This window comes from Lithobates pipiens, unplaced genomic scaffold (genome assembly GCF_037356315.1).
Source record: "Lithobates pipiens isolate NorthernLeopardFrog02 unplaced genomic scaffold, aLitPip1_a1.2 Scaffold_157, whole genome shotgun sequence".
Taxonomy (NCBI): Eukaryota; Metazoa; Chordata; class Amphibia; order Anura; family Ranidae; genus Lithobates; species Lithobates pipiens.
In genome coordinates, this window is record NW_027507746.1 from 809244 (window position 1) to 824399 (window position 15156).

The following is a 15156-nucleotide window of genomic DNA, read 5'->3' on the forward strand; positions in this document are numbered from 1 at the left end:
CCCAGGAAAGTTGCAGATGCACTGCGCTGCACCTGTGATGTGGGTAAACCAAAGCCCATCAGTGTGAAGGCAGCCTCATATGGGCCTCTGAATAGTAAGGGTTCATTCACAAGTGTAGCATGCACGGCTGCTCCCCTGAAAAGCGATCTGAGTGTGTTTGACAGGTGCTGAGGAGGCGATGTGTTGCCTCCTCACCACTTGATTTAAACCTATGATTACCATGCAATGCACACGATTACTACACAGTAGTATGGCAATTAGAGGTTTCAATCAGGTGTGAGGAGGTGACACTGTGCCCCATGATTTTTGACTTCTCCCATGTTGTTCAGGTAGATCTCCACATCTTTAAGGTTGCCTACCTCTGGTCTAGAGGCTCTAGGGGTACCTTTTCATCAGGCCCTAGTCACTGTAAAGCTTTAGTCTCTGGACTGGCTTGGGGCTCTAGGAGACCCTGTTCCACAGGGCTCTACACAATGGAAGAACCCAATCTGATCTCAAAGCCAATGTGGTCCAGGAGTTCTAGAGCTCCTCCTCCATCAAGGTTCTATAAACTGGAAAAATTCAACTCAATGCTGGCATGGTCTAGGGGCTCTGGGGGACCCTCCTAATCAGGGCTCTATACACTAGAAGAACTCATTCCAGACTTGAAGCCAACATGGTTTGGAGTCTCCAGGGTCCATCTTCTTCAGGGCTGTATATACTCAAAGAACGCAGTCTGGTCCCAAAGCTAATGTGATCCAGTCGCCCCCCTTCATGAGGGCTATATACACCAGAAGAATTCAGTTTGGTCTAGAAAGGGTAGTATATGCAATGATTCCGGTACAATGAGCTTCAGCAGCAACCTACATGTTTATATAAGACTAGAGACTTTACAGCTTTGATAAGTTATGGTATGAAGGGACTAAAGGAATGAAAAAGCTCTCTTACAGAATCAGTACATCATGGGGTCCTAAGCCCCACTCCTTAGAAACCATAGTTTCCTTACACTGTGCTGGTGATGACCAAAAAGCCTGAAACAACTGTATGCAGTTTAGAATAAATGGCTCTATAACATTTCGCTATATTTGCACTCTGCACCAGCGATTTTGGGACTTCTGTTCTAAGAAGGCTTTCCTGTATTAGAAAAATAAATGAAAAACTGTGAATTAGTGATGAGTGGACCTCCTTTGTTTTTCAGGACCTTCTGAATGAGGAGAGCAGACGGAACCAGAGCTCCCAGAGAGCCTCCAGCTGATGCCATCCACTACCTGCAGAGCCTTCGTGAGGTGTGCCAGGAGGATAATGAGGATGAAGATGACATACCTGAGCACAGAAAGAATAGTATATATTCTGTATGGGTGATGTCCGAGCCCTTTACATGAAGGGTGGAGCTCCAGCCAAAAGTTGTGTTTTATTAACTTTGGGTGGAGTGGGGCAGTTTTTTCTTGCTACCTGATTTCTGGTTATGCCATAGAAAGTGAGGGGATAACACCCAAAATGGGACTCCAAAGTAAGAACACGTCAATGGAACTAATTTGGCCACATACATGTTACAGTCTGATTGTAAAATCTGATTAAGATTTACACAGGGCCACTATAACTGATCTTGGGGCCTCATACAGCATACTGACAGGGCACCCCACCTCTCCAAACCATACTGACCTCCTCTTCATGCTTAGCAAGAAGCACAAATGGCCCAGGCTCGTTGGAGTAAATGGCGGGTGTCTTTGTGTTGTTGTTGGTGAGCATTTCATCAAGGTCAAAGAGCACCATGTCAACCAAGGCCAAGAGGCAGAGCACCATGTCCAGCAAGGCTAGAAGGCAGAGCTCCATGTCCACAAAGGCTAGGAGGCAGAGCACCATGTCCACCAAGGCTAGAAGACAGAGCACCATGTCCACCAAGGCTAAGAGACAGAACACCATGTCCACCAAGGCTAGGAGGCAGAATACCATGTCCACCAAGGCTAAGAGGCAGAGCACCATGTCCTCCAAGGATAGAAGGCAGAGCACCATGTCCACTAAAGCTAGGAGGTAGAGCATGGTGTCCAGCAAGACTAGGAAGCAGAGCACCATTTCCATCAAGGCTAGAAGTCAGAGCACCATGACCACCAAGGCTAGAAGGCAGAGCTCCATGTCCACAAAGGCTAGGAGGCAGAGCTCCATGTCCACAAAAGCTAGGAGGCAGAGCACCATGTCCACCAAGGCTAGAAGACAGAGCACCATGTCCACCAAGGCTAAGAGACAGAACACCATGTCCACCAAGGCTAGGAGGCAGAGCACCATGTCCACCAAGGCTAAGAGGCAGAACACCGTGTCCACCAAGACTAGGAGGCAGAGCACCATGTCCGCGAAGGCTAGGAGGCAGAGCACCATGTCCACCAAGGCTAGAAGGCAGGGCACCCTGTCCACCATGGCTAGAAGGCAGAGCTCCATGTCCACAAAGTCTAGGATGCAGAGCACCATGTCTACCAAGGCTAAGAGAGAGAACACCATGTCCACCAAGGCTAGGAGGCAGAATACCATGTCCACCAAGGCTAAGAGGCAGAGCACCATGTCCACCAAGGCTAGGAGGCAGAGCACCATGTCCACCAAGACTAGGAGGCAGAGCACCATGTCCACCAAGGCTAAGAGGCAGATCACCATATCCGCCAAGGCTAGGAGGCAGAGCACCATGTCCTCCAAGGCTAGGAGGTAAAGCACCATGTCCACCAAGGCTAGGAGGCAGAACAACATGTTCTCCAAGGCTAAGAGGCAGAGAACCATGTCCACCAAAGCTAGGAGGCAGAGCACCATGTCCATCAAAGCTAGGAGGTAGAGCATGGTGTCCAGCAAGGCTAGGAGGCAGAGTACCCATGTCCACCAAGGCTGGGAGGCAGAGCACCATGTCCACCAAGGCTAGAAGGCAGAGAACCATGTCCACTAAAGTTAGGCGGTAGAGCATGGTGTCCAGCAAGACTAGGAGGCAGAGCACCATGTCCACCAAGGCTAGAAGGGAGAGCACCATGGCCACCAAGTCTAGGAGGCTGAGCACCATGTCCACCAAAGCCTAGGGGGTAGTGGGAGAGGGCTCCACTCAGGTCACTGAAATTGGAGGTGGCCATCTTCTTACTGAGGTCAATGTGTTATAATGTGGGGTTTCCCCATATGCCATAAGCTGGGAAACACCTAACAGCCTCAGCTGATTGGTGGAGGCGTGACACGCTCAACTGTCTGCTAACCTAATCTGATAGGGGTGACTACTCATAGGCAGCCTCTGCTCAGCCCATGCCCAATGCCCTCTGCTGACCTGATGGAACCCAGGTCTGGTATGGAAGTGCTACCTGTACCCCTCAACCAACAACTAAGTATTTCAAAGGCTTCCATGAGTGAGACTTCAGAGATTGAACGGATCACTCGGGTATTCCTTCACATTCCATCAGTGGTTGCAAATCTATAGAAGATGGCAGAGGGATTGTACAATCAGACTGTGACATGGAGGCAAGATGCCCCCCCCCCCCATAAAAATGACCCCAAGGATTAGATGATCGCCTCAAAAACAGTCACAGCTAAAATGTCAATCTACAACATGAACACTAGATGGCGGGAGACAGATAAATGACAATCTACAACATGAACACTAGATGGCGGCAGACAGATAAATGATAATCTACAACTTGGACACTAGATGAAGAAGGCGTGGCCGTGCCTTCAAAACGTGATCTAATTGGTCTGACACAGCGGTAGGCGGCTCCCCAGTTTGACAGCTCTGGACCACTCCCACACAGAGCCGGCATGTCTCCGAGGCTCATCGAGGCTTCAGCTGCTGCTGACACGTGGTGCTCATGGATCCCTGCCCAGAAGACATCCTGACTGTTCTCTTGTGATCCTATGATGCTGCATGTGGAAGTTTCCACCCGCTCTAGCACTCTGTAAGTGCACCCCATATTATCCACGCAAGTTAGTCTGTTTTTACTGAATAAATTGTATGCTGCTTAAGGATGGGCTTGGACACTAGATGGCGGCAGACTGATAAATTACAATCTACAACATGGACACTAGATGGTGGCACACAGATAAATGACAATCTACAACATGAACACTAGATGGTGACAGATAAATGACAATCTACATCACGGACACTAGATGGCGGCAGACAGATAGATGACAATCTACTACATGAACACTAGATGGTGGCAGACAGATAAATGACAATCTACAACATGAACACTAGATGGTGGCAGACAGATAAATGACAATCTACAACATGAACACTAGATGGCGGCACACAGATAAATGACAATCTACATCATGAACACTAGATGGCGGCAGACAGATAAATGAAAATCTACATCATGAACACTAGATGGCGGCAGACAGATAGATGACAATCTACTACATGAACACTAGATGGTGGCAGACAGATAAATGACAATCTACAACATGAACACTAGATGGCGGCACATAGATAAATGACAATCTACATCATGAACACTAGATGGCGGCAGACAGATAAATGAAAATCTACATCATGAACACTAGATGGCGGCAGACAGATACATGACAATCTACTACATGAACACTAGATGGCGGCAGACAGATAAATGACAATCTACTACATGAACACTAGATGGCGGCACACAGATAAATGACAATCTACAACATGAATACTAGATGGCGGCAGGCAGATAAATGACAATCTACAACATGAACACTAGATGGCGGCAGACAGATAAATGACAATCTACATCATGAACACTAGATGGCGGCAGACAGATAAATGACAATCTACTACATGAACACTAGATGGCGGCAGACAGATAAATGACAATCTACTACATGAACACTAGATGGCGGCAGACAGACAGATGACAATCTACAACATGGACAGTAGATGGCAGCAGACAGATAAATGACAATCTACAATATGGACACTAGATGGCAGCAGACAGATAGATGACAACACTAGATGGCGGCAGACAGATAAATGATAATCTACAACATGGACACTAGATGAAGAAGGCGTGGCCGTGCCTTCAAAACGTGTTCTAATTGGCCTGACACAGCGGTAGGCGGCTCCCCAGTTTGACAGCTCTGGACCACTCCCACACAGAGCCGGCATGTCTCCGAGGCTCATCGAGGCTTCAGCTGCTGCTGACACGTGGTGCTCGTGGATCCCTGCACAGAAGACATCCTGACTGTTCTCTTGTGATCCTATGATGCTGCATGTGGAAGCTCCCACCCGCTCTAGCACTCTGTAAGTGCGCCCCATATTATCCACGCAAGTTAGTCTGTTTTTACTGAATAAATTGTATGCTGCTTAAGGATGGGTTTGGCGCTTCTCTCTCCTTTTTTTGCCTTTCTTTTTACATCATGGACACTTAGATGGCGACAGACAGATAAATGACAATCTACAACATGAACACTAGATGGCGGCAGACTGATAAATTACAATCTACAACATGAACACTAGATGGCGGCAGACTGATAGATGACAATCTACAACATGAACACTAGATGGCGGCACACAGATAAATTACAATCTACAACATGGACACTAGATGGCGGCAGACTGATAGATGACAATCTACAACATGAACACTAGATGGCGGCACACAGATAAATTACAATCTACAACATGAACACTAGATGGCGGCACACAGATAAATTACAATCTACAACATGGACACTAGATGGTGGCACACAGATAAATGACAATCTACAACATGAACACTAGATGGTGACAGATAAATGACAATCTACATCACGGACACTAGATGGCAGCAGACAGATAAATGACAATCTACAACATGAACACTAGATGGTGACAGATAAATGACAATCTACTACATGAACACTAGATGGCGGCACACAGATAAATGACAATCTACATCATGAACACTAGATGGCGGCAGACAGACAGATGACAATCTACAACATGGACAGTAGATGGCAGCAGACAGATAAATGACAATCTACAATATGGACACTAGATGGCAGCAGACAGGTAGATGACAACACTAGATGGCGGCAGACTGATAAATGACAATCTATAACATGAACACTAGATGGCGGCAGACTGATAAACATCAATCTACCACATGAACACTAGATGGCGGCAGACTGATAAATGACAATCTATAACATGAACACTAGATGGCGGCAGACTGATAAACATCAATCTACCACATGAACACTAGATGGCGGCAGACTGATAAATGACAATCTACAACAGACAGATAAATGAATCAATCTGATCCATACCAGGCGTCAGTCAGCATTGATCAAAGCAGACTCAACACAAGCACACCAAGAAAACAATTGTATGTTGCGTTGGTATCCATGTCTGCTGTATTGTGTGGCGCAGCGCACTACACCGGGTTACCACGCAGAGTACACGTGTGTTATGTGCACCATAAAGTGTGCCTACTGGTGTGAGTGGGGTCAATAATGAGAACAATTTGTGACTTGTTCAGCACCAATATATAAAAGTCACCATAATATATAAAAAGAACATAAGATTTGTGTATTGTATAATTAATAGGAAGGTGGGATATGCATTACTTAATGGAACCTGTAGATGGCAGCAAAATGTTACTATTCTTTAATGGCAGAAGAAGCATGTGACTCACAAGGAGAACATTAGATACTTTGTAGAATGAAGCAGTGTTATCTTCTATGATAGAGCCATTGCTCGTCTGTAGGGTGTCTTATGACATTCTAGACTTGAGGTTGAGATATCGGGATGATGCCTCCAGCCAGTGCCGGGACAAAGTTATCCAGTGCCCAAGACAAAGATGTCAAACTGCGCACCCCCCCCCCACTTCCCTTAGGGTAGGGTGACCAGACATCCCCGGGTTCCGGGGACAGTCCCCGGATTGAGGACACTGTCCCCAGAGCCAGCCTGTCCCCGGATTTGCCCCCGAATTACAGTGGTATGGAGGGGGGCATCTGTTACTCTCGCCCTGGATGAAACATTTAGGGGGTGCACAATCATTAGTGTGCCCCCCAAGTGTGCTGTGTTGCCTCCCCCCCCCACCCAGCCCTGGGACTCCTGTGGTCTAGCCTGTGCCCCATGATCCCTCTGGTGAGGGCGGCCCGTGTGTGTGTGTGTGAAAACAGCGGAGGGGAGGGGCAGTGCAGAGCATATGGCGGCTATTGGAGAAGCTCTTGGCAGGGGATACTGAAGAGAGGCCGGGTGTTGGGAACAGTACCTGGTGCTGGGGAGAGCCCTGCTCTGATAGATTATCATGAAGGCCATGGAGAAGTGAGCAAAATTAACCAATCTATGCTGTTCATGTAGGGGGGTGGGGTGTGAGTAGTGCAGGAATCAGGTAGGTCAGTATAGTGGTCAGTATAGAACTCAGGTAGGTCAGTGTAGTAGTCAGTATAGGAATCAGGTAGGTTATTGTAGTGGATAGTGTAGGAATCAGGTAGGTCAGTGTAGTAGTGAGTATAGGAATCAGGTAGGTTAGTGTAGAGGATAGTGTAGGAATCAGGTAGGTCAGTGTAGTAGTGAGTATAGGAATCAGGTAGGTTAGTGTAGAGGATAGTGTAGGAATCAGGTAGGTCAGTGTAGTAGTGAGTATAGGAATCAGGTAGGTTAGTGTAGAGGATAGTGTAGGAATCAGGTAGGTCAGTGTAGTAGTGAGTATAGGAATCAGGTAGGTTAGTGTAGAGGATAGTGTAGGAATCAGGTAGGTCATTGTAGTAGTGAGTATAGGAATCAGGTAGGTTAGTGTAGAGGATAGTGTAGGAATCAGGTAGGTCAGTGTAGTAGTGAGTATAGGAATCAGGTAGGTTAGTGTAGAGGATAGTGTAGGAATCAGGTAGGTCATTGTAGTAGTGAGTATAGGAATCAGGTAGGTTAGTGTAGAGGATAGTGTAGGAATCAGGTAGGTCAGTGTAGTAGTGAGTATAGGAATCAGGTAGGTTAGTGTAGAGGATAGTGTAGGAATCAGGTAGGTCAGTGTAGTAGTGAGTATAGGAATCAGGTAGGATAGTGTAGAGGATAGTGTAGGAATCAGGTAGGTCATTGTAGTAGTGAGTATAGGAATCAGGTAGGTTAGTGTAGAGGATAGTGTAGGAATCAGGTAGGTCAGTGTAGTAGTGAGTATAGGAATCAGGTAGGATAGTGTAGAGGATAGTGTAGGAATCAGGTAGGTTAGTGTAGTGGTCAGTGTAGGAATCAGGTAGGTCAATGTAGGGATAAGGTAGGCCAGTGTACGGTTAAGGTAGGTCAGTGTAGTGGTCAGGTAGGTCAGTGTAGTAGTGAGTATAGGAATCAGGTAGGATAGTGTAGAGGATAGTGTAGGATTCAGGTAGGATAGTGTAGAGGATAGTGTAGGAATCAGGTAGGTCAGTGTAGTAGTGAGTATAGGAATCAGGTAGGATAGTGTAGAGGATAGTGTAGGAATCAGGTAGGTTAGTGTAGTGGTCAGTGTAGGAATCAGGTAGGTCAATGTAGGGATAAGGTAGGCCAGTGTACGGTTAAGGTAGGTCAGTGTAGTGGTCAGGTAGGTCAGTGTAGTGGTCAGGGTAGGAAACCAGGTAGGTTAGTTCAGTGGGCAGGTAGGTCAGTGTAGGAATCAAGTTGGTCAGTACTACTGTACTAGTGGAAGGGACTCGGGGAGTGCTAAAAGTCTGGCGGGGGTGCACATTTCTTGCCTTGTCCCGGGCGCTGACAACCCACGCTACAATTCTGACTGCATATATAATTTTAAGGGAAAATATGCGTATAAAATAGTTTACCATTTGCCAATTAAAAAAAATAAATAAATATGTCCCCGGATTTAATTAAAAAAAACCTGGTCACCTTACCTTAGGGTTAGGGCTGGGGCGCCCCCAATAAACCATTGTGCCCAGGGCAGCTGTCCCTCCTGCCCACCTTTTGTCCCCTCTCTGCCTGCAGCTACGGGTGTAGCTATCTTTTTTTTTTTCAGCCATTGATTCCCTACAATGGAAAAGCCAACCTAGCGGCTGATTAGCGCTGGATTGCTCTTACAGGCAGTGGGAGGGCACATCCCCACCTCCCGACTCCCCAGGCTCTCCTGCGTGATCAGGGAGCCTGGTATGTAATCTGGCCATTCCACCGGGTTATCATAGAGCCGGCTGTGGACCAGATGGTCCCTGGCCATCTCTGTGGTCCTGGGAGTCCGGAAGTGAAGCTGTGACATCACTTCTGGTTCTGGGAGATGTAAAAAAAAACAATTTTTTTTTCCCCTGGAAAGCAGAAATCAATGTTTTTTTGTTTTTTTTTAATCTCATGCTTTCCATGGTAGAGAAGAGATTTTTGGTCTCATTGACCTCAGATGTCTCCACAAAGAGGACCTGTCATGCCTTACTTTTATCAGAAGGGATGTTTACATTGTGATAGGAATATATGTTATGAAAAAAAAATAAAAATAAAAGGAACAGTGTATAAATGAAGAAAAATGTAATAAAAAAATTATATATATATCTATTTTTTTTTTTATTATTTAATAAATTATATATATTTTATATTTATATATATAATTTTTTTAATTGAATACATTTTGTATATATAGAGAGAGAGGACACTCCAAAAATCCCACAATGCATTGAAAAAATAGAACACAGAACGCTAATTAATGCCCGTTTATCGTTGTTTGGCATTTTTCGGCTTTTTTTGGCGGTGAAAAACTGCGCTTTAAATGCAAATTTCTGGCATTCAGAAAAAATCCCATAAACCCCACTGCCCATTAAAAAGCTAAAAAACGTCCATGTGTCCATGGACACATAGGCTAACATAGAGTGGAGTTTACAAGCTTTTTAAAAAAAAAAAAAAACGCCCAAACTCCAATAAACTGCAGTTTATGAGCTCCAGTGTGCATGGAGCCTTAGCCATTTTCCCTCCCCCCGGTGCCATGTGACTCATTAGTGTTACAAGGTTTCAGGTGTGAATGGGGAGCAGGTGTGTTAAATTTGGTGTTATCGCTCTCACTCTCTCATACTGGACACTGGAAGTACAACATGGCACCTCATGGCAAAGAACTCTCTGAGGATCTGAAAAAAAGAATTGTTGCTCTACATAAAGATGGCCTAGGCTATAAGAAGATTTCCAAGACCCTGAAACTGAGCTGCAGCACGGTAGCCAAGACCATACAGCGATATAACAGGACAGCTTCCCCTCAGAACAGGCCTCGCCATGGTCCACCAAGAAGTTGAGGTCACGTGCTCAGCATCATATCCAGAGGTTTTCTTTGGGAAATAGATGTATGAGTGCTGCCAGCATTGCTGCAGAGGTTGAAGGGGTGGGGGGGGGGGGGTCGGGTACTCTGGAATACCACCAATGGGACCCATACCACCGATGGGTCACAAACTCTTCCGTATCCGAGGTTTCTTCCTTCACCCGCAAAGACCAACAACCCGCCACAGCACACCAGGGAAAAACCTTACTCTTGTGTGCCCCACCACCCCTCAACGCTGTCTGGATCCCATCCTGTAAACCTAGAGGCCACATATCTTTTTCCCACAGCATTGAGGTGCACCCCAACACCACGATGGTAATGCCTGGTATCAACTTCCAGCTCCAGATGTCTGATCGCCAACCCCCCATTCTGGACAACAAATCTACTTACCTCCTTGTTTACTTTCTCCCGGGTCTTGTTAATCCGCGCCATTGACCTTGCTAATCGCCAAGTCGTTCGTGCCACAATGTCGGACCACACTATTATCGTCTCTGGAAAGGCCATGCGGAGCCGCAAGGAATCAAACTTGAAATCTCGCACAATATCCAACATAGACCTGAGCCCAAAGTCCTTGCCGCCCACATGCAAAATTAGAATGTCAGGCGGCCTATCCAAACGCGCAAATCTGTGCACTTCTGGAATGGTCCTGCTCCATAGCACCCTGGGTACCCCCAGCCGCCTAATACAAGCCTCACTTCTTGAAATGCCCAATTGTCTACGCTTGGGCCGCACATCCCTCCTTGCCCCCCAAAATACATATGAATTGCCTAATATCCAGACCAGGCCTTGGGTTCCTCCTGAAAGAGAAGAAAAAACAACCCACATAACAATAATTGCTCGCCTGAGCATGTATATATCAAAGACCACACATCCGAGGCACCTCCACTACCCAGCTAAACTGTCAACAGGTGGGGTCTCACATATGCCTTGAACCGCCCCAATCTCCCAATGCATTTTACCGCTGCCTCATCCAACCCCCATCTGACCGTCTCCATAGCAGCTCCAATTCGGAACGAATGGGATGAAAATTTCTGATCTCCCAAACCAAGGGCCGCCAAACATTTTTTAAAAAAGGCAATGAACTGAAAATCTTGATAACTAGTTGCTGTACCTGTGTACCAAGAAGGATCCCGAAACGTCTGGACGTACCGCGAGGAATCCCTTCACCAACCCCACTGGGCACAAGGGCGAACCCGGTATTGAAAATACCTGCACCTTCTTGCCCTTGCCCTGCTGATCTGTTTTTGATCTGCACACCAATATGGTCAACCGATCATCACCACAGATGACCTCTGCCGCCTATAAACCCCCCTTTAACTTCATGGAAGTGCTAACCCACTCACTATTCCGGAAAGCCCCAAAAAATGCCAGGGAAAATGTCGCTTTAAACAACAGCACCTCATATTGGGAAGAACACGTATGAACCAACTGCCCCAATAACCTACCCAATAGCTCAAAAGAAACGGGGCGCCGGGCGTCCCTGCTTGGCAAAAAGCCCCGATATCCCTTCATTGCCTGGCTAACCCAAAAATCTTTCATGAAGTCTGGGCAACCCTGAAATTTAAACCAAAAAGCCAACCCCGCCAACTTCTTTTCCAACCCCGATACCGACACTCCAGCTTCCAAATCACGCAAAACAAAGTACAGTACCATCAATCTCAAGTCCTGCCCATCTCGACCACTCATGACTTGCTGCAACAGGGACAACCATTTCCGCCATACCCTAGTATAAGCCGCCCACGTCGCCAAGCTCACCGACTGTCTTATCCATCCGGATACTCTTCCAATGCAACTTTTCGCAGCCATTCGGGACAAGGAACACCGAGTTACTCCGCCTCCGCATTCAACTCCCATAACTTGTCCCACTGAAAGCGAGACAAAACGTCAGCAATGACGTTTTCCACTCCCAGGAGGTGAACAGCATAGCTGTAGACAACGCAAAACTAGGTGTCTAAGTAGCCATACAACCAATGGGGATGCCGCCGACACTTTGTTGATGACCTGCACCACCCCAAGTTATCCCTGTGAAAACGCACTTTAAGGTTGAAAGTCCAGAATGACTCCCCCCATAACTCAACTGCCAATACTACTGGAGACAGCTCCAGTAACAACATGTTCTTCAACAAACCTGCCTCTTTCCATGAATCCGGCCAGGGCCCCGCACTCCACTTACCTTTAAAGAAGGCCCCAAAACCCACCTCTGTGTACAGTTCCAGATAAAAATTGCTAACCGTCCCTGACATCCATAGTACCCTTCCATTGAAATCGGCCAGAAACACGTGCCAAATCCTTAAATCTTCCCTATGCTCCTGTCTCAGTCGCACATAATGTGTGGGGGCCGTAATGCCCGCCGTACTTGCTGACAGCCATCTGCAAAACACTCTACCCATCGGGGGGATGCGACACGCAAAGTTCAACTTACCCAACAGTGATTGCAGAGACCAAAGTTGCACCTTGCGTAGTCCCATTATCCCCTGAATTTCAGCCTGCAGCGCCACCAGCTTAACCTCTGGTAGTCTGCACTCCATGGCGTCCAAGTCCAAGACAATGCCCAAGAAACTCAGTACCGTTGTCGGCCCCTCTGTCTTCTCTGGAGCCAAGGGGATGCCGAAACGAGTGGTTACGTGTTCTAGCATAGCCAACAGCACTGCACAAACCCCCCGATGAGGCTGGGCCCACTCACAGAAAGTCATCCAGGTAGTGTATGATAGAATTCACTCCCGCGATTTCTCGTACCACCCACTCTACCAATGAACTAAACTGTTCAATCAAAACAGAAGAATTAGAGCAACCCTTAGGCAAGCAGCGGTCTACATAGAATTCCTCCTTCCAATAACAACCTAGCAACCGAAAACTATCCAGGTGCACAGGAAGCAGTCTAAAAGCAGATTCTGTCGGCTTTGGCTATGCCTATACTTATGAATCCAAAACACAGCCGCATCAAAATACATGTATGATACAACACATCAATCGCATCATTAACAGATCCCCTTTGGGAAGGAAAGATGGTGGATCAGCCTAAATTTATTTGGCTTTTTTTTTGGCAATTCCTCCAGAGATGAGACCACCAAATCTGGTAATAGTAAACTAGTGAATGGGCCACCCATGTGACCCAATGCCATCTGGTTCCGCAGTTTCTCCAAAAACTACGTCTGCATGTTGCAAGGCTGAGCGCAGGTTACGAGCCACAGGAGGTGCATCGACCAGGGTCGACGGAATCCTAAACCCATCTAAAAACCCCATGTTCTACAACCTGGCCGCCCCCTATCCGGGTACCTATCGAGAAATGGCTGCATCCTTTCCACTTTCACATGCTTCGTCCATTTTACTTACAGACTCCCCGCACGTCCCCTTCCTTGCTTAACCACTTGAGATCCACGCTATAGCCAAATGACGGCTACAGCGCGGATCTCCTTTTCCGGGACGACGTCAATAGACGTAGTCCCGTGTACGAGCGGCCTGCGCGCCCCCTGAGGGGCGCGCGCGGCGCGCTCTGTGATCGGCGAGTCCATGAGACTCGCCTGATCACCGATCCGTGCAAGGGGTCGATCCCAACCCCTTATCACGTGATCAGCTGTCAGCCAATGACAGCTGATCAGGTGACATAATGGAGCCGGTAATCGGCTAATATTCCTCCTCGCGCTGACAGCACGAGGAGAAAAAAAAAAAGCCGATCACCGGCGGCCGTGATGGGGACATCAGTCCCGATCACGGCCAGCAATGCAAGCGCCCACCTGCCTCCTGCCAGTGCCCACCTGCCCCCTGCAGTGCCACCCTAATTAAAAGTAAGTGCCCCCCGTCAGTGCCACCCAGCAGTGCCCACAGTGCCACCCAGCAGTGCCCACAGTGCCACCCACAGTGCCCACAATCTGCCTCAAAGGTGCTGCACCCCAGTGCCGCCCATCAGTGCCCAGCAGTGCCGCCCATCAGTGCCCAGCAGTGCCGCCCATCAGTGCCCAGCAGTGCCACCTATCAGAGCCACCTATCAGTGTCACCTATCAGTGCCCATCAGTCCCATCTATCAGTGGTACCTATCAGTGCCCATCCGTGCCACCCATCCGTGCCACCCATCTGTGCCATCTTATCTGTGCCTATCTTTGCCCATCAGTGCCGCCTTATCTGTGCCCATTGGTGCCGCCTTATCTGTGCCTATTAGTGCCGCCTTAACTATGCCTATCAGTGCCCACCAGTGCAGCCTATCAGTGCCCACCAATGCAGCCTATCAGTGCCCACCAATGCAGCCCATCAGTGCCCACCAATGCAGCCTATCAGTGCCGCCTAATCAGCGCACTTCAATGAAGGAGAAAAATGACCCGTTTGCAAAATTTTATAACAAACTATTAAAACATGATTTTTTTTTTTTTGCATCTTTTTTTGTTTGTTTAGCAAAAAATAAAACTCCGAGCTGTAACTAAATACCACCAAAAGAAAGCTCTATTTGTGGGAAAAAAATGATAAAAATTTCATTTGGGTACAGTGTTGTATGACCGCGCAATTGTCATTCAAAGTGCATCAGAGCTGAAAGCTGAAAATTGGTCTGGGACTGAGGGGGGTTTAAGTGCCCAGTAAGCAAGTGGTTAAAGCAATGGGACAATGGATGCACACCTTAGCATCCTGAGCATTCGTGCTTGTACTTGCAGGACCCCCCAAATTTGCAGAAACCTTTGTTATATTGCCAGCACACACCCTTTTTTCTTGTGGCTGATTCTCCCGGGTTAGATGAGCCACTGGCCCCCCTTGGAAAAAACTGACTTGTCCTCGCCGACATCATAAGTCGCATCCACAGGCTAATATCCTTGTGATCCCACCATAATGATGGGCATATCGCCCTCCTTTGCCGGAACTGTTCATCATAACGCAACCACGCCGTTCCCCCGTAGACTCTATGTGCCTAACCCACGGCGTCCAAATAGCAGACCAGTGCCAAATAATGTTCCAGGTTCTTCGATCCAATTACGCTAGCCATTATTGTGAAAGCCTGGCGCCAATT

The 15156-nt window shown here is 47.5% G+C and overlaps 1 protein-coding gene across 2 annotated transcripts in view; it reads left to right on the top strand.

Moving 5' to 3' along the window:
- Positions 1-5279, top strand: part of LOC143981431 (phospholipid scramblase 3-like) — a 31130-nt gene extending 25851 nt beyond the window's left edge. For both annotated transcript variants that reach the window (XM_077479265.1, XM_077479264.1), the window contains exon 8: positions 1178-5279. In XM_077479265.1, coding sequence (XP_077335391.1) covers positions 1178-1234 — 57 coding nt within the window. In that variant the 3' untranslated portion in view covers positions 1235-5279. The remainder of the gene's footprint in view (positions 1-1177) is intronic.
- Positions 5280-15156: the final 9877 nt, after the last annotated feature.